The sequence below is a fragment of the Phocoena sinus genome, chromosome 13 (assembly GCF_008692025.1).
Source record: "Phocoena sinus isolate mPhoSin1 chromosome 13, mPhoSin1.pri, whole genome shotgun sequence".
NCBI classification, from domain to species: domain Eukaryota; kingdom Metazoa; phylum Chordata; class Mammalia; order Artiodactyla; family Phocoenidae; genus Phocoena; species Phocoena sinus.
In genome coordinates, this window is record NC_045775.1 from 36,005,878 (window position 1) to 36,026,479 (window position 20,602).

General features: G+C 40.9%; 1 protein-coding gene across 3 annotated transcripts in view; it reads right to left on the reverse strand.

Annotated features, from left to right (window-relative positions):
- Window positions 1-7,314, reverse strand: part of LRPPRC (leucine rich pentatricopeptide repeat containing) — a 106,691-nt gene extending 99,377 nt beyond the window's left edge. For 2 of the 3 annotated variants that reach the window (XR_004352827.1, XM_032652711.1), the window contains exon 1: window positions 7,126-7,313. Coding sequence is in view for 1 of the 3 variants with exons in the window: in XM_032652711.1 (XP_032508602.1) it covers window positions 7,126-7,274 (149 nt within the window). In the remaining 2 variants the exon portion in view is untranslated. Of the gene's footprint in view, window positions 1-7,125 lie in introns of all 3 variants that reach the window. The other variant, XM_032652712.1, reaches the window with a different exon arrangement.
- Window positions 7,315-20,602: the final 13,288 nt, after the last annotated feature.

The window sequence follows — 20,602 nt, forward strand, 5'->3', positions numbered from 1 at the left end:
TTCTGTAGTTTTATTTACTTCAATAAATAGTTTAAAATAACTATTGCATCTAGCTCTTTATCTTCCTAGAATTCTTGCTTAAAACAAAATTAAGTTATAAAATGTCAGTTTAAACCTAAACCCAATGAAAAGAAAAATGCTAAACATAAATAATAGTTTAGGTAGTACTAGATTTGGCAAAATATGTGAAGGCAGTACACAAATGCCCAAGGTCTGGGCAACACTGAGAAAAGTATACATAAAGGACCCAGCAAATTAAGCATAATAAATATTAACTAAATTATTTCTTCTTTTTAAAATGTATTAGCAGAAAGTACAAGACTTATTTTAAAAGGCCTACTGAAATCCAAGCTATGCTGTTTAACAGGTATGTGACTCTGGGAAAGGTATTTGGTTTAAGCATTAGTTCCCTCAAGTGAGAAAACGTACCTACCTTGTAAAGATCACATAAAAAAATAAGATTCCTAACAAAATAGTGCTCAATAAATAGTTCTTATTATAGAAGGTGCTCAATAAATATATGCTGTTTGATCTTTTAAAAAAATCTCTTGTAAAGCTGTCACAATGAACTTTCTCCCTGAAAAATTCTCCCTGAATTTTCCAAGACCTCAGCTCTCCAAAAACTCTTGCCCAGCTAAGCTGTCCCCCAAACACTGCTTTATGCTCTATGGTAAGTCACAGAACTTCAGAGTAAAAAAGTCACTTGCAACCCTTCTACAGTTGGTAACAGTCTTCTGACCTGAAACACCAATGCCATTCCTTTCCACCTATCCAGATGTCCCCTCCATCTCAGGCTCCTCCAGTCCAAAGGGATGTCTCCTTTGTCTCAGCTATGACAGGAAGTAACAAGAGTCAGTTACCCAGGCTGGGACCTTAGATGTAATGTGGAGCAAGATACTCTGTAGAATCTATCAATATAAAGCAAGAGTGGGATAGACTAGATTATTCTAGAGATGCCCTCCAGAGTTTACATTCTGAGACCTTATCATATGCTTACTTACTTGTGATAGTCTCTAATTCCTCAATTTATACTGTATTATGTATTGCCTTTTTTAAAAAATGTTTTTATGTCCATAAGTAATCCCTTTAGCACCTAAAACACAACATATTCAAAGCACTTGGGAACTGAGAATCACAGCATCTGCAGTTGAATCCCAACTGGAGATCGTGGATAAATTACTTCACCCTTCTAAACCTCAGTTTCCTAACTTGTAATATCAACCCACAGAAGATGAAACGTGTGTGATAAATTCATACAAACACAGTCTGACAATGGTAAAGATCTACCTCAAAGGTACTATTATTTATCCTAACCTCCAAATCAATTCTTCCTAATTCTAACATTCTCACCAAGCTCCTGTTCTCTTTCCTTCAGAAAAGGAAGTATCTTTTCTTCAGTTCTGCACCACCTAGTTGTGGCCCTATTAAGCCTAATCTGCAGTATGTATCAATGTTGTTCCTCACTGGTCTATCTATCCCCAGTCCCTATTTCTCCTAGGGTCTTTGTAAACTTTGTCAAGACCTGTACTTCTCAAAAGCCTCCAACGGCTTCTGAACAACTTTCTAATCAACGCTGGTAGTTTTAAGAAATTGATTGGGGACTTCCCTGGTGGTGTAGTGGTTAAGAATCCGCCTACCAATGCAGGGGACACGGGGTCGAGCCCTGGTCCAGGAGGATCCCACATGCCGTAGAGCAACTAAGCCTGTGTGCCACAACTCCTGAAGCCCGCGTGCCTACAGCCTGTGCTCCACAACAAGAGAAGCCACCGCAATGAGAAGCCACCGCAATGAGAAGCCCGTGCACCTGCAACCAAGAGTAGCCACTGCTCGCCACAACTAGAGAAAGCCCGCGTGCAGCAACAAAGACCCAACGCAGCCAAAAATAAATTATTTTTTTAAAAAAAGAAATTGATTGGCTTTTGCAGTATCAACTTCCACTACATCCCACCCCACGTAGACACACAGGATAAAAGTATGGCCTCCAAGTTTCTTCCTCCTCTTTCTTCCCCTGGAGCATTCTAACTACTCATTACCACATGGCCTCTTAAACTTGAGCAATCCCCTACCACAAAACAAATGTTTCTTTCCTTCTTCTCTCTGAAATGCCACAGTGTTATATTCCTCTCTATGGATAGCACATACATAACATGTTGTACACGTGCCTATCATAGTCCTCTGTAATTGATAAACTTAAACCCACAGGGAGCAGAGGCTGAATCGCAACTCCAAAGGACCCAGACAGACTTTTAAGATGTGCTGAGAACGTTTTTTTAATGAAAGGTAAACAAGGAAAAGTTTTCTCTCCTTTCAATTTTAGAAGTCACATCATTCTGTCATAGGGCAATATGTGCTCTTCACCTTTAAGATAATCATCAATCTAGATCCGCTTCCAAACTGATTTAGCTCAAAGTTTACCTTTCCTCTGAAGCACCTAAGTATTAATAAATTCTAATAATTTCACTCAATAATACTCATCTGTCCTTCTCAGACATTCCTGGAAATCAAGATCAGGGTGAATTTGTGGAGATCCACTGTACTACATGAATGGGTTAAGTACCCCTTCAAACTCCATTGCATCCCACAAATATTCCTTCCTCAATGTCTAAGATTTTCATTGATTTACTCAACAAATATTTGACATCTACTATGTGCCACAAAGTCAGACACCAGGGGAAGCAAAAAGAGTAAGACAAAGTCCCTGCCCTCAAGGAACCTTCAACCAGGTCTGGAGTGCTGGTGGGTACACATGCAATAGTGTTAATGGGTGCTTTAGTGATTCCGGATCTGAGAGAAAGCACAAGAAGGGAGTGGTCAAAGGGAGAAGCCAGCAACAGAGATTAAACAGAGAAGAGGAGACACAACCCATAAATGAACATCACAGTCAAAGGTAAAGAGATGTGCAACGTGCTCCATCAAAGCCTTGCTGGTTCACAGACCAGCAGCACCTTTATTATCTGAGGGCTTGTTAAAAATGCGGAATCTCAGTCCCCTACCTATACCTACAAAGTCAGAATCCACATTTTCAGAGGATCCCCAGGGAATTCTTATGCTCATTACAGTTTCAGAAGCCGTGCTGTGGAGGACTCTGAAGTAGAGTTTGAGATGGCTAGCACAGAGGACACCATGGGAATGAACTCACAAGAAGTGAGGCTCCAGAGGCATCTCCAGATCATGAAGCACCTTATCCTGGAACAAATGGAAGCTACCACAGTATCTAATTCTTAAGTAGGAAAATGACAAGATCAAATTACCAGGGAAACTACAGAATAAAGTGGGGGTTGGAAGAAGAGGGAAATCATTCCAGATGAAGTAGATCTAACAGAACTTAATCATTTGTGCAACCAATACATAGGAGGGAGGATGGGAACAGGGAAGTGTCAAAGAAATATGAATGAAAAATCTCTATAAAGCTGACAGAAATAGCAACATTCACTAAAACAGGGGACGCACAAGGAACAGATTTGGGAGGAAAGATGAATCCAGTTTGATATTTTCTTTTTTTTTTTTAAATTTTTAAAATTGAAGTATAGGGCTTCCCTGGTGGCGCAGTGGTTGAAAGTCCGCCTGCCGATGCAGGGGACACGGGTTCGTGCCCCGGTCCGGGAAGATCCCACATGCGGCGGAGTGGCTGGGCCCATGAGCCATGGCCACTGAGCCCGCGCATCCGGAGCCTGTGCTCCGCAACGGGAGAGGCCACAACAGTGAGAGGCCCGCATACCACAAAAAAAAAAAAAAAAAAAAAATTGAAGTATAGTTGACTTACAATGTTGTGTTAGTTTCTGGTGTACAGCAAAGTGATGAATCCAGTTTGAGATGTATGGGTTTGAAGTACCTATAGGTCAACCAGTGGAGGTGCCTAGTAGCAGGCAGGCACCTCCAGGAGGGAAAATATTGCCATCATCAGATAGGCAGGTATCAGCTGATGCCCTAAAAATGGAAGAGGTCGCCCAAAGGGAATGAAAAAAAATGAGAAAACAAAAGGACTAAGGACAACCACCGCCACCCCCGAAAGATATCAGCATTTAAGAGATGAACAGAGGAAAAAGGATGCAACAAAATGAGAAAAATTCTAAAGAGAATAAAATCAAGAAAGAGTGGTGTCATCTTCAATGCCAATAAAAGGGTTTCATTAAGGGGGAAATGGGAGACAGTAATGCCAGAGGTCAAGGCCTTAAGAGTGGATCTGGGGGCTTCCCTGGTGGCGCAGTGATTAAGAATCTGCCTGCCAATGCAGGGGGCACAGGTTGGAGCCCTGGTCCGGGAAGATCCCACATGCCGCGGAGCAACTAAGCCCGTGTGCCACAACTATTGAGCCTGCCCTCTAGAGCTCACGAGCCACAGCTACTGAGTCCGCGTGCCACAACTACTGAAGCCCGCGCACCTAGAGCCTGTGCTCCGCAACGAGAAGCCACTGCAATGAGAAGCCCGCACACTGTGACGAAGAGTAGCCCCCACTCGCCGCAACCAGAGAAAGCCTGCGCACAACAACAATGACCCAACGCAGCCAAAAATTAAAAAAAATTTATATTAAAAAAACCAAGAGTGGATCTGGTTATTAAAGAAGTCCCTTAAAAAAATTAAATGAAATAAACTTACATCTCACACATGCCTAATTTTAAAAGCACCCTCTCTCTCTCTGTATATATATATATATATATATATACACACACACACACACACATCTCAATGGCTCTCTGTGGGTGATACAATTAAGAGTGATTTTTAGTTTATTGCTTTCCCCCCAAATATTTTGCAATTGTTCCTGAAGGCACATAAGTTCTAAAATTTAAAAATACATAATAAAAAGTTAATAAATAAAACAATGATGGCTATTCCCAGTGGTGTGACTGCAGTGGGTCAAAGAGCGAATTCGAAGTGAAGAAATGAAGGAGACAGGAGTACAGACAGGAAGAAGAGACTGGGGAGCATGTGGAGTTAAGTCCAGTTTCAGGAAAGGTTTTGTTTTTCAGGTGGGAAAGATGTGAGCATGCTTACAGGCTGTGGGTAGGAAACTGTATAGAAAATGTTCAGAGTCCAGGAGAACAAGAAAACAAACACTTCTTTACTGCCTGTTATGAGCTGAGCACACAATGGTGAACAAGACTAAGTTCTAAGGAAACAAGCAGCGGGCAGGTAAATAATATCAAACAAGTGAGACATGCCGTGATACAACTAAAATAGGGTTTGCACTGAGTGTTGAGGTTAGGCCTCCCTGAAGAGATAGCATTTAAGGTGAGTCCTGAATGACAAGAAATGAGCTTTAAAAGAAGAGGGAAAGGCCTTGTTACCTCTACTTCACAGACAATGAACTGAGGATCAAAAAGGTTAGGTAAGGTTATGCAGCAAGTAAATGGAACCCAGGTCTGATGAGCAGACCAACACCCTCTCTACTAGACTGTGTTCCCCTTACTGTTTTCCTCAAACGCAACAGCGAAGATGAAATGTAACATCGACCCTCCCCTGGCCTCACAGGGATGTTAAGGACTAGAAAAATATAAATAATTGGCACAACTTTCTCAAAAGAACCTCTCTGAAAGCCAAGAAGTGTAGATCTGTGAAAGCAGAGGCACAACTTCTAAAGGTTAACTGTTCAGGCCTAATGAGAAAATTCAGGTAGGCTCCAAGTCATAAGCAGACTACATTCCAAAGATGTATAACTAAGTTGCTAAGAAGTCATAAAACATTTCCTCCATGTAATTCTACACATAATGTACATTTCCAAGGACCACAAAAAATCCACGCAATCACAGCTATTACTGTTACTATTCTAGTAACTAATACAGCATTTACGAGGAACCAGGCCCTATGTTAAGAGATTTATATAGATAACCTCATGCAATGTCACCAACACTATTACTACTCCCACCTTATAACTAAAGAAACTGAGGCCTGTCAACGTTACGTAACTTGTCGAGTGGCATAATGCAAATAGAGAAGCCCGCAGTCCAGCCCTGGCCTATTCCAGATCCTCAGCTCTTAGTCCTTATGCTGTCTCCCAAAGTACCTCTATTTATAAACACTCGTCTTTCAAAATCAGTTTTTCTTCAACTCTAAAACCTCAGTGCCCATCTACCCTTCTCAGGTGATCAGAATACTACTCAAACGTAAAATAGATAGCTAGTGGGAAGCAGCCGCATAGCATAGGGAGATCAGCTTGGTGCTTTGTGACCACCTAGAGGGGTGGGATAGGGAGGGTGGGAGGGAGGGAGACGCAAGAGGGAAGAGATATGGGAACATGTGTGTGTGTATGGCTAATTCACTTTGTTACAAAGCAGAAACTGACACACCATTGTAGAGCAATTATACTCCAATAAAGATGTAAAAAAAAAAAATACTACTCAAATTAACACCTTCATCAAGCTTCCTTATCCTCTCCTTGGCAAAGTCTATACCAAACTTACCCCCTGATAAACTTCAATCCATGAGAGCATTTATTCACACATTTGACACCCACTGAGAACTTAATCTGCCTTTGCACCCCCAGTTCCCACAGAGTGCCTAGAATGTGTCCACTGATCCATTCACTGACATTTACAGAGTCTACTGTCCCGACTCCCAACCCGCTGCACATCTTCGTAAATACTGAGGTAAACTCCACTGAAGAAAACGGAGGCAAAAGCCCACACTGATGATAATTAAACTTCCACCTCTAAACTACCCCTAGCTCACCCACAATTCCCAACCTATCCTCCCTCCAAAAAGAAAGCTCTCGAAACCTAAATCGTAGTTGGTTACTAAGCACCAATAACGCTTGCACGTGGGACAACACCCGAGCCGGTCAATCATAGAAAAGTAACACCTGACCCCCAGCAGCAGCCTTCAAAGCCCCTCTCAGCTTCTTAAGACGTCCGTAGCCCGAGGGCAGGATGACCGAGTCCGAGGCGGCGATGGCAGGATCCATGACGGAAGCAAGCCACGCCCGCGGCCGTAACCTTCTGAAGGCGACCAACCCTGTCACCCTAAACCCCCCGGTGAGGAGCGTGATACGAGGCCCGGGGACGCCTGGCCCTGGAGCAGCGAGGAGGGTGTGGAAAGAGCACAAGTGGGACCCGGCCCTCGCCCACGTCCACGACCCCGAGGAACTGCCGCGCTGCAGGCGGGCTGAGAAAGCGGCCGGACACTCACCCGGCGACGCGCCCGGCGCGAGCGGCGTGCGGACAGAAGGCGGCGTGCGGCCGGCTCGGGCCGCCCGCTAGAAGGCGCAGGGAGAGCGGGAGGTGCGCGGCCGCCCCGGCGCGGAGGAACCAGCGGGCCGGTCTCAGCAGGGCCGCCATGGCTCCGCCGTCCCCACCGTAGGCTGCACGCTGGGCAAGGATGGGGGAGCACGTGACCGCGGGGTCTTCCGGCGCGGGAGAGACCAAAGGCCGGGCGCGCCAGATGTAGGGGGAGGCACGTGTTGTTATAACTTGGAAGATTGAAAAACCTGTTTCTCCCAGGACATATGATCCCCACGAAATATGTGCATTACAAGGTAGCTTGGTATATCATTCCACGGAGCGTTCCTTTCCGTTCTCTTTCCTTCACGTCAGCATGTTCAGTCTCTCCACCCCTTCAATTTTCAGTTGGTAGAGTCGGAAGAGGTCGATTCCTCCCAGGTTCGCGCAAGGGCTTGCGGGGGGCCAACTAGCGAGAACACCCGGGAACTCTCGAGAAGAGCCGACTGTGAAGAACCCGGAGTGTGAGACTTTTCTCTGCAGAGTGCGAGAGTTGTAGCCAACGTTACGCGGTTCCCGCTCCAAGCCGAAGATGCCGCGCCTACTAAGAGGAACGTACTATAGTCAGAAGTGTGGGATAGGAAGAACGTTAAGGACCTTTGCACTGTGCTAGGGGCCTCCAAGGTTAAATGTGATGTGATTTGTGTGCTTGGGGCCAGGGGACAGTGTAAAGGTATACGGAGGTACAACTTTTAAGTCCATGAGCAGTGCCTTGCTTTATGAAATGGATGGATTATAATGAAGGTCGTATAGTTTTAAAGCTGGCGGTGAACGCATTATATTCCCCAACTCCCACCCCACCCATTCCTTCAGTAAATGCACCAGCAAGATAACAGTATGCTTAAGAGTCCTGAAAAAAAAAAAGTCCTGAGCCAAGTCTGGGGATAAAATAGGAGGGCCCCAGCCTTACGACCTGGAAGGGTACCCTGTGCATGTAAATCAACTTAAAAGATTTTTTGCATATTATATATGTAAATTTGGGTTCCAAGTTCCCAAGTTACCCAAAGGTTTCGATTCATAAACATAACTTTTAAAACAGTACTGTAATATGCCATCTCAGTTTGTAAAAACACTAATTGATAGTCAAGTTATGTATGTATTTTCAAACAATTCAGAGCAGCTTTCTCAGCAAAGTTTTGCCGGTTCAGTGTCTGTTGGGGCAATCGGAGTTATGTGGGAAGCCGAGAACAGGCTTCAAGTACAGACAACTCTCCAGCGCCCTCTTCACCTAGCTGTATTCTAAGCATTCCCAGGTGAAAGAAGTTTTTTCCGGAAGCCCGACAAGGAGCTCCGTGAAAGCAGGAACCGTGCGACCTTTTCCTGTAGCGGAAGCACCTACCCAGTGCCAAGCACACGGTAGGTTGCGTTCAATAATTACTGAATAAATGTGTTTGGAGGTTATCCAGCTCATTTCTCCTTTGAGAGATGAGAAAAATGAGATCCAAAAAAAGGTTAAATGATTTACTCTGGGTTATTCTACTAGGCACTAGGATATAATTTATTTATTCACTTATTCAACACTGATTTATTGAACACATAAATAGTGTTCTCAAATAGTGCCAGGCACTATTTGAGATGCGGATACAGCAGAGAACAAAAGAGACCAAGTCTGGATTTTGATTCGATTGGCTCCAAAGTTTAGTTTGGGAAGACAGATCAGAACTGTGATGTAAAATAAATAAGGGGAAAAGAATTGAGGATGGTATGCTTAACCCCCTCGGAGAACAATGAGGACTGTGTGGATGAGAAGAAAGAGCAAATGGGGTGGTGGAGACCGTGGGCGTTGGGCCTCATCATGCAGAGTGTTGTAGTAAGGGCTTTGATTTTTATTCAGAATGAGATGGGAAACCACTGGAAAGTTTAGTATGTTGTGATATGAATCCATTTGCATTTTTAAAGGATTACACTGGCTGCTGTTTGAAAAGGTGATTTTAAGGGAATAGGATAAATAAAAGTAGGGAGACCAGTGAGGAGGCTTTTGCAATAATCCAGAGTATAGATGGTAGTGGCTTGGACAAGGGGGGTGGCAGGTGAGAGAATGAAAAAGGGTCAGATCCTCACTCTATTTAAATAGAACCAAGAGGATTTACTGATGGATTGGCTATGGGATGTAAGTCAAAAATGACTCCAAAATTTTTGACCTGAGCAATTAGAAAGATAGAGATGGCACTGATTAAGAAGAGAAAGACTGAGGGAAAAGCAGATTTAAAAGGTGAAATCAAAAGTAATCTGGAATATTAAACTTGAAGTGCCTGTTAGACATCGAAATGTCAAGTTTGAGTAGGGGGTTGGCTGTATGATATACAAGTCTGGAGTTCAGAGCTAAAGATACACTTGGGAGTTTATTGTCTGTATCTATTATTTGAAGCCATAGAAATGGATGAGAAATGGACGAAAGCACCTAGGAGGAAAATACGGATAGACAAAAGTTGAGGTCGAAGGACTGAGATTTATGACACTTCAGTATTTAGAGGATGCGAAGATGAAAATCCAGCACAAGAAACTGAGAAAGAATAGCCAGAGAGGTAGGGGGAGAACCAAGAGAGAGTAGTGAGTTCACAAATAACAGAGAAATCTTTCAACCATGGGAATTATCAACCACGTAAAATGCTGCTGTTCTGGTGAAATGAGCACTCAACATTGACCATAGGATTTCTCAACCCAGGGGTCCCTGGTGATGCTTAGAAGAGCCATTTTGGTGACATGCTGAGCTAAATGATTGAGCGAAGCAAGTTTAAGAGTACATGAAGGAAGGGGAAGTGGAGATTTAAATTTAAATAAATTTTAAAATTCAGTTCCTTAGTAATTAACCACATTCAACCACATATAGCTAGTAGCTACCGTATTGGACAGCACAGAGAACATTTTCATCATCGTAGAAAATTCTACTGGACAGTGCTGCAGTAAGGGGTGAAAAACTGATAATGCAGCATAAGACGGAGAAAGAGTACATTGAATATGCAAGACGGGATGGGATCCAGTACAAAAGTGAAGGGATTGACTTTAGGTAAGAATCCAGACAGTCCAACCAATGTCACAGAAGGGAGGACAAGCCATGTGGTTGCAGAATCAATGAGGCTGGTAGAGGCAGTAGTGAGAATGAATGCATATTCTTTTCTACTTGCTTCTAGCTCTGAAACCCTTAATCTCCAACCAAGATGCTCTCTGTTCTTGTACCAGGCTTCCTCTTGAAGTATGAGGCAATACTGATGAAATTTGTCTAGGCATTCATTTATTCAATCATAAATGTATTCACTATTAAACCCCTAAGTTCTGCCAGGCAGCAAGTTAAGTGTAGAAAAAAATATGATGGGCAAAAGCAGGCATGGTCCTTACTGTTATGGAAGTTACATTCTAAGGGACAAGGCAGATATTAATCAAATAATCACACTAAAGGAATTAAACACTGAAACAGGGGTTCTGAAGGAAAGAGACATGTTTCCTTGAGCGAGTATGCCTCACCTGGGAATCAAAAAACGTTTCCAGGGAAGGGATCTTTAAGTTGAGGTCTGAAGGATGACTAGCTGTTAACACATGCAAGGTATGTGCTGTGTGTGTGTAAGAGAGAAAGAGTGGTTTTGCCTGTTTTTCAGTTCACACTTGACCAAGTTGTCCTCAGATTTCTTTAGTCTCCAGAAGATGTGACAAAGTGGAAGAGAAGCCCAGGTTGAGCATCCTTGGTTTCTCCCTCAAGTTATTCTGAACTATGAAATGCGTTCAACTGTTGGTTAGAAAATTAGGGGTCCCCATCCCAGTAAATAGAATAGCCTCTGAACAGAATTTTAACAGTTTAGAAGCCAGACTTTGCAGAAGTACTTAACTGCTTTTTTTTTTTTAATGTGTAAAACTGGTGATATCTACCCTTTCCTCCCAGGATTATTTGGGAATATTAGTGACGTACTTACAGGCGCATAGGAAACTGTGAAAAATAATGTTACTACTATCAATATTGTTGTTGCTTTTCATAATCAAGTCTAAACCTCATGAATTTGGGTTCTTCTCCAGTCTCTCCCTGGGGTCCAGTTTTTGACCCCAACATCTTTACTGCCTAATAATCTATGGCCAGTGTCCCAAATTCCTAACTTAGTTTTCCAGTTGTTAAATGCTTAGTGTAAGCAAAGCACGGGGCAAGTTACATCTCAGGGCAAAGAAATTATTCATACTACATTTGATGAGCTTAATTTATAGGAGAGGATAAAACACATATTGTATATAGATAACCATCACATTAGGCAGTGTGATGAGTAGAATGAAGAAGAGACAAGCCAAATGATAGCCAGGCAGGAGAACAGAAGAAGGTTTCATAGTGGGAATGATATTTCAGCCCTCGTAGGCTGGGGAAGATGTTAAGTAGTAGACATCATGGCGAGAGGACTTCTAGTCAGAGGGAACAGTAAAAGTAAAGATACAGAGCTCTCCTTTCTGTATATACAACCCTTCTTAAACTGCAGAAAGTGTTTTTGGACACAGAAGTTTGCCCAGAGCCTATCGAGTAAAGGAGAGGATCTCTAAACCAGTGGTGTTCATGCTTCCGTGGCTATGACCAATGGTAAGAAAATACGTTTTATAAGTGACACAAATACACACATACCAAAAAATTTTATAAAACAGTAATGAGCCTTGCTACATGTGATGCCATTAGATATTTACTTATCTATTTTCTATTTCATTTTTTAAAATGCTGATTGATCCTAATTCAAACAAACCAGCTATAAGAAGACTTTTTTAGACACAGGTATAATGCACAATACAAGAATTATTGCTTTTTTAGTGTAATAATGGGCTCTGTTGCTGTGTAAGAAAATACTTGTATATTCTTAGAGATACGTGCTGGCATATGTAGAAGTAAATTAACATGCTGTGTGGAATTTTCTTGAAGAAACATCCCCAAGGAATAAAAGTTAGAACAAAAGGACATAAGAAGCAAGTGTGAATATCTTGCTATTTTTAAAATCTGGGTGGGTGTATAGGAGTTCATTTTACTATTCTCTCTACTTTATATATGGTTTTAAGTGTTCATAAAGAAAAAGATCTTAAATGCTGGTTGTATTTTGATTTCACTATTCATTAATACAGCATGACTTGGAGTTTGAAAAACACTGTACTCAGTCATGTCAATATAAGTGCAGGGTAAACAGAAACAGGCAGATAAATGTATCAGACTGTACCTCTTCGAACTGGAGACGTGTTCATGGGAACAACATGGTTGATTGACTTCTCCAGTAAATAGTTGCTCACACATTAAAAGTTGCTGTTGGGCTTCCCTGGTGGCGCAGTGGTTGAGAGTCCGCCTGCCGATGCAGGGGACACGGGTTCGCGCCCCGGTCCAGGAAGATCCCACATGCCGCGGAGCGCCTGGGCCCGTGAGCCATGGCCGCTGAGCCTGTGCGTCTGGAGCCTGTGCTCCACAACAGGAGAGGCCACAACAGTGAGAGGCCCCGCGTACTGAAAAAAAAAAAAAAAAAAAAAAAAGTTGCTGTTGTTGCTAAGTCATTTTACATAAAACATGAAATATCTGAGATTGTAGCTAATACAATCTAAGACAAAGATTTTCATTTAAGACCAAAGTTTAAAAAAAGAAAAAGATTTAACTTCAAAATTCTTAGCTGAAAGTATGGTACTCAACGCCCTGAATGGGAAATTTACAAGGCGGTGGACATTAATCTCACTTAGGTCAAATTAACCTTTTCTTGGCCTCATATAATTTATGAGGAATCGCAAAGAATCAAAAACTAGAGCTGATCATTCATAATTGTTTGTTGGCCTTTTTGGAGTCTCCTCCAATTTTCACACAAATACATCCAAACTACTGTGAGCAAAGAACCAAGTGATTGCCTTGAGTTTAAAAGCCTCGTTTGCTTAAAAGCCTTAACATATTTTAAGCAGCAGATTTAATGTTTAGTTATGATTGTATTTTTTCTTAAGGCAACTTGTCTGATGAATCAAGGGCTTCTTCCATCTGTGACTACATTTTTCATATCCAAATTTATACATGTATGTAATTCCCAATTATTCAAAAAATATTCTGCTCAGACCTTTATTTGCAGACAGCCCCGAGATTCTCATTATAAGTGGAGGTCCAATTTGTCATTGTTACACCCTTCAGCAACACTTCCATCAAACAATAATTCTTTCATAAGTGCACAAACCAGGAAGACAGGTGCAGGGTCATTTACTGTAAGAAAGTAACCAGCATTGGCAACAAGGGGTTATTGCTGATATTTTCCCAGTGTTGCCATGTGTGAAGGCTGAAAGTTTATGTGTTTCCCACAGGGCGGATAGTGTCCGGATAAATCAATATAGAATAGTAGTCAAACGTAATTGGCATTTCAATGTACTATACAACTGAATCCCTTCAAGACAGAAAACAGTTATCATCCTTGTAATAGCTGAACATAAACTTTAGGAAGTCTTTATTAACAGTCATTGTTAATTCCTAAAATGTGACATGGGTCTCTTAAATTTCCTGTTTAACTGAAGTTTTTGTTGTTGTTGTTGTTGTTGTTGTTTTGGGTTTTTTTGTTTTTTTAATTAATTTATATACTTTTGCTGTGTTGCGTCTTCGTTTCTGTGTGAGGGCTTTCTCTAGTTGTGGCAAGCGGGGGCCACTCTTCATCGCGGTGCGCGGGCCTCTCACTATCGCGGCCTCTCATGTTGCGGAGCACAAGCTCCAGATGCGCAGGCTCAGTAGCTGTGGCGCACGGGCTTAGTCGCTCCGCTGCATGTGGGATCTTCCCAGACCAGGGCTCGAACCCATGTCCCCTGCATTGGCAGGCAGATTCTCAACCACTGAGCCACCAGGGAAGCCCTGTTGTTGTTTTTAAGGAACTAGAAAATATATTTAATTTTCTAAGAGCAATAGGTAATACGAAATTTTGTTTTAGCTTGTGTCTCTCCAAGGGTTGGAAAGTAATTTCTTTTACAAGTTGGATACTTTTATGCAATTTACCTTCTGATAATTTCAGTTTAAGCTGGAGAGGGAAACTAATAGACTTTACTTGTGCTTAGTAAAGAATATATGGATTTTTCATTGCATTAAGTTGCAAAGACATTGATATGGCTATTGTTCTTGGCTGCCCATCTTGCTTTCCAGGCCTGACTGGGAGGAATGCAAATCACCTGCAAATGTGGCACAGCAAGCAGGATGTAGAACCAATGTGTGTCTTGAGGTTGTCTCCCACTGGAAAGTGAGTGGCGTGTTTTCGTTGAGTGTGGGACAGTTGAATTATATTAGATTAAAGCACTTTTTTGAATTATATATGGCAAGAAAGATAGGTGTTTATCGCTGCATGTTAGAAGGAGACTGTCAGCATTTTTTTTCATTGTTCCCCAATGTTTCCCCTACATTCATACTTCTTCTAATTTCCAATATTACACCCCTCTAGTGGTCAGGGGATCAGCACATGAGCCAGGCTATGAGAGAATCCCATCCTTTTGGCTAGAGTAATAGGGACCCAAAATAAAGCACATGGCATAATTCATTGAATTTTTAACTGCAGCTGGTAGGAAAGACACCTTATTGTAGAATTATCAGCCATGAAAACGTGAATCAGTAATTGCTGGTGGCATTCTCCCTGCCCCACCAAGACACCTGTATGTAGTAGGAGAGAATGAGAACAACACAGAGAAGCAGAGCCAAGGTCTGGAGAGAAGGCTTATGACTTTATTGGTGTTTCCATATCCAGTTGTGCTTGAAGCCAGATTTACCCCTGGACTTAATTACCAGGTACATGAGCCAATAAATCACCTTTGTACTTAAGCTGGTTTCAGAGAGCTTTTGCTGTTGCACTAGAAAAAGGCCCAACTTAATACATACTGACTTTGGGTAGTACCATTATTCTCCATAGTTTTAGGTTTAATTCTTTAACAGCATGCTTCCTCTAAACATCAGTAAGTTGATTTTTTAAATTATTTTTACTGTTTTAATTCATTCTCTGTGTTCTCATTGCTTTATCATTTTGTTGATTATAACTTCATTACATTAAAAAAAGATAACACACTGAAAATGTTGAAAGATGAAAATATAACCAAGCTATACTCCAAAGTTTCAACAAAAGGGAACAAGTCAAGAATAAATGAATTTTTTAAAAAATCAGATATACTCCAAATTGAAACTAACACACCAAAAATATTCTAAAGCAAAATTGTGCACGGAGGTTGAGGAGAAACACCCTAGAACAAAGGTGAAATGGTCTGCTGACCAAGTGGCTTGGAAATAAGACACTCAAAGAAAAAAGTCTTGGGGCTTCCCTGGTGGTGCAGTGGTTGGGAGTCCGCCTGCCGATGCAGGGGACGCGGGTTCATGCCCTGGTCTGGGAAGATCCCACATTCAGCAGAGCGGCTGGGCCTGTGAGCCATGGCAGCTGAGCCTGCGCGTCCGGAGCCTGTGGTCCACAATGGGAGAGGCCACAACAGTGAGAGGCCCGCGTTACCGCAAAAAAAAAAAAAAGAAAAAAGTCTCTACACTATATCCTACCACCATCTCCCCAAATGTAATTAGCTGCACTAGGGAGCTTAGTTTCTTTAACTTCTACAGACCCCATAGTTTACATAACTCCCCAGGTGATTCTGATGCACACCAAATTATAAACTCATTGAGTGAATTACATACGTTAACTAATTTAATGTTCCGAACGGTTCTATAAGGTGGGATCTGTTAGTAACTACATTTTATAAATGAGAAAACTGAGGCACAGAAAGGCTAATTTGCTCCAGATCACACAGCTAATAAGTGATTGAGCCAGGTTTGAAACCCAGGCAGGCGGGTTCCAAAGCCAGTGTGTATCTAACCACTATCCTACACTGTTTTAAAATAATAACCACAATGCAAAGGCACAGCAGTGATGGTGACAATTGCAGGCAGGCCTGTAGAAGAATATGTCTTCGTTCATTGGGGGTCTTTTGCTACTCTGCCTCCCAGGAACTCTTCCACCCCAACCAACACTGATTTCTCTCATTTCTGAATTTATATTCAACTTAAGATCAGTATTGCACAATTTGGCATTTAATTATGCCCCTTTCATTCTGTTAGTTTGGCCTTCTCAACTGGATGAGAAATTGAGAACTCAGGTCCAGTTTTACTTCTCCCCTTGCTTGTAGCACCTGGTGCAGGGCATTGGAAAGTTATTTGTCGACCAGATTTGTAAGCGCTAAATTGACTTTAGAAACCTGTGATGTGTGAATTTTAGATTCATTTAGGACTGATTTCATGAGATTGATGTTACGTTTAATCAGTTCCTACCCATTTGCAGTTTTAGATATTTAACCAGAGATTTCCTTCCTTCAGTCACACCAGATACTCTTTTGTTGATCCGCACTGCTCAAAGCCCCCGTTTATTTTGCTGATCAAATTGGTGTGGGAACGTTCCCTTCCTGCAGCTGAGAGTGGTTCTTGAAAGATTTTCCTTTGGAGAAAGTTTCCAGCAAGCTCTTTCCTCTTTGATTTTTTTTTTCTTTTTTCCTTTAACATCTTTATTGGAGTATAATTGCTTTACAATGTTGTGTTAGTTTCTGCTGTATAATAAAGTGAATCGGCTATATGCATATGTATAGCCCCGTAATGTCCCCTCCCTCTTGTGTCCCCCTCCCACCCTCCTTATCCCACCCCTCTAGGTGGTCACAGCACTGAGCTGATTTCCCTGTGCTATGCAGCTGCTTCCCACTAGCTATCTATTTTACATTTGGTAGTGTATATATGTCAGTGTTACTCTCTCACTTCATCCGAGCTTCCCCTTCCCCCTCCCTGTGTCCTTAAGTCCATTCTCTACGTCTGTGTCTTTATTCCCGTCCTGCCCCTAGGTTCACCAGAACCATTTCTTTTCTTTTTAGATTCCATATATATGTGTTAGCATACGGTATTTGTTTTTCTCTTTCTGACTTACTTCACTCTGTATGACAGACTCAAAGTCCATCCACCTCACTACAAATAATTCAATTTCGTTTTTTTTATGGCAGAGTAATATTCCATTGTATAAATGTGCTACATCTTCTTTATCCATTCATATGTCAATGGACACTTAGGTTGCTTTCGTGTCCTGGCTATTGTAAATAGTGCTGCAATGAACACTGTGGTACATGACTGTGTTTGAATTATGGTTTTTTCAGGGTATATGCCCAGTAGTGGGGTTGCTGGGTTATATGGTAGTTCTATTTTTAGTTTGTTAAGGAACCTCCATACTGTTCTCCATAGTAGCTGTATCAATTTACATTCCCACCAACAGTGCAAGAGGGTTCCCTTTTCTCCACACCCTCTCCAGCATTTATTGTTTGTAGATTTTTTTGATGATGGACATTCTGACCGGTGTGAGGTGATACCTCATTGTAGTTTTGATTTGCATTTCTCTAATGATTAGTGATGTTGAGCATCCTTTCATGTGTTTGTTGGCTATCTATATATCTTCTTTGGAGAAATGTCTATTTAGGTCTTCTGCCTATTTTGGATTGGGTTGTTTGTTTTTTTGATATTGAGGTGCATGAGCTGTTGTATATTTTGGAGATTAATCTTTGTCAGTTGTTTTGTTTGTAAATATTTTCTCCCATTCTAAGGGTTGTCTTTTCATCTTGTTTATGTTTTCCTTTGCTGTGCAAAAGCTTTTAAGTTTCATTAGGTCCCATTTGTTTATTTTTGTTTTTATTTCCATTTCTCTAGGAGGTAGGTAATAAAGGATCTTGCTGTGATTTATGTCATAGAGTGTTCTGCCTATGTTTTCCTCTAGGAGTTTAATAGTGTCTGCACTTACATTTAGGTCTTTAATCCATTTTGAGTTTATTTTTGTGTATGGTGTTAGGGAGTGTTCTAATTTCATTCTTTTACATGGAACTGTCCAGTTTTCCCAGCACCACTTATTGAAGAGGCAGTCTTTCATCCATTGTATACTCTTGCCTCCTTTATCAAAGATAAGGTAACCATATATGCATGGGTTTATCTCTGGGCTTTCTATCCTATTCCATTGATCTGTATTTCTGTTTTTGTTCCAGTACCATACTGTCTTGATTACTGTAGCATTGTAGTATATTCTGAAGTCAGGGAGCCTGATTCCTCCAGCTCTGTTTTTCTTTCTCAAGATTGCTTTGGCCATTCGGGATCTTTTGTGTTTCCATACAAATTGTGAAATTTTTTGTTCTAGTTCTGTGAAAAATGCCATTCGTAGTTTGATACGGATTGTATTGAATTGGTAGATTGCTTTGGGTAGTATAGTCATTTTCACAATGTTGATTCTTCCAACCAAAGAACATGGTATATCTCTCCATCTGTTTGTGTCATCTTTAATTTCTTTCATCACTGTCTTACAGTTTTCTGCATATAGGTCTTTTGTCTCCTTAGGTAGGTTTGTTCCTAGGTATTTTATTCTTTTTGTTGCAATGGTAAATGGGAGTGTTTCCTTAATTTTTCTTTCAGATTTATCATCATTAGTGTATAGGAATGCAAAAGATTTCTATGCATTAATTTTGTATCCTGCTACTCTACCAAATTCATTGATTTGCTCTAGTAGTTTTCTAGTAGCATCTTTAGGATTATCTATGTGTAGTATCATGTCATCTGTAAACAGTGACAGTTTTACTTCTTTTCTGATTTGGATTCCTTTTATTTCTTTTTCTTCTCTGATTGCTGTGGCTATAACTTCCAAAAATATGTTGAATAACAGTGGTGAGAGTGGGCAACCTTGTCTTGTTCCTGATCTTAGAGGAAATGCTTTCAGTTTTTCACCATTGAGAATGATGTTGGCTGTGAGTTTGTCATATATGGCCTCTATTATGTTGAGGTGTGTTCCCTCTATGCCTACTTTCTGGAGGGTTTTCATCAAATGGGTGTTGAATTTTGTCAAAAGCTTTTTCTGCATCTATTGAGATGATCATATGGTTTTTATCCTTCATTTTGTTAATATGGTGTATCACATTGATTGATTTGTGTATATTGAAGAATCTTTGCATTCCTGGGATAAACCCCACTTGATCACGATGTATGATCCTTTTAATGTGCTGTTGGAGTCTGTTTGCTAGTATTTTGTTGAGGATTTTTGCATCTATGTTCATCAGTGATATTGGCCTGTAGTTTTCTTTCATGGGACATCCTTATCTGGTTTTGGTATCAGGTGACGGTGGCCTCGTTGAATGAGTTCGGGAGTGTTCCTCCCTCTGCTGTATTTTGGAAAGTTTGAGAAGGATAGCTCTTCTCTAAATGTTTGATAGAATTCGCCTGTGAAGCCATCTGGTCCTGGGCTTTTGTATGTTGGAAGATTTTAAATCACAGTTTCAATTTCAGTGCTTGTGATCGGTGTGTTCATATTTTCTATTTCTTCCTGGTTCAGTCTCAGAAGGTTGTGCTTTTCTAAGAATTTGTCCATTTCTTCCAGGTTGTCCATTTTATTGGCGTAGAGTTGCTTGTAGTAATCTCACATGATCCTTTGTATTCTGCAGTGTCAGTTGTTACTTCTCCTTTTTCATTTCTAGTTCTGTTAATTTGAGTCTTCTCCCTTTTTTTCTTGATGAATCTGGCTAATGGTTTATCAATTTTGTTTATCTTCTCAAATAACCAGCTTTTAGTTTTATTGATCTTTGCTATTGTTTCCTTCGTTTCTTTTTCATTTGTTTCTGATCTGATCTTTATGATTTCTTTCCTTCTGGTAATTTTGGGGGTTTTTTGGTTCTTCTTTCTCTAATTGCTTTAGTAGTAAGGTTAGGTTGTTTATTTGAGAGTTTCTTGTTTCTTGAGGTAGGATTGTATTGCTATCAACTTCCCTTTCAGAACTGCTTTTGCTGCATCCCATAGGTTTTGGGTCGTCGTGTTTTCATTGTCATTTGTTTCTAGGTATTTTCTGATTTCCTCTTTGATTTCTTCAGTGATCTCTTGGCTATTTAGTAGCCTACTGTTTAGCCTCCATGTGTTTGTATTTTTTACAGATCTTTTCCTGTCATTGATATCTAGTCTCATAGCATTTTGGTCAGAAAAGATACGTGATACGATTTCAATTTTCTTAAATTTACCAAGGCTTGATTTGTGACGCAAGATATGATCTGTCCTGGAGAATGTTCCATGTGCACCTGAGAAGAAAGTGTATTCTGTTGTTTTTGGATGGAATGTCCTATAAATATCAATTAAGTCCATCTTGTTTAATGTGTCATTTAAAGCTTGTGTTTCCTTATTTATTTTCATTTTGGATGATCTGTCCATCAGTGAAAGTGCAGTGTTAAAGTCCCCTACTCTGATTGTGTTACTGTTGATTTCCCCTTTTATGGCTGTTAGCATTTGCCTTATGTATTGAGGTGCTCCTATGTTGGGTGTAAAAATATTTACAATTGTTATATCTTCTTCTTGGATTGATCCCTTGATCATTATGTAGGGTCCTTTTTTTTTTTTTTTTTTTTTGTGGTACGTGGGCCTCTCACTG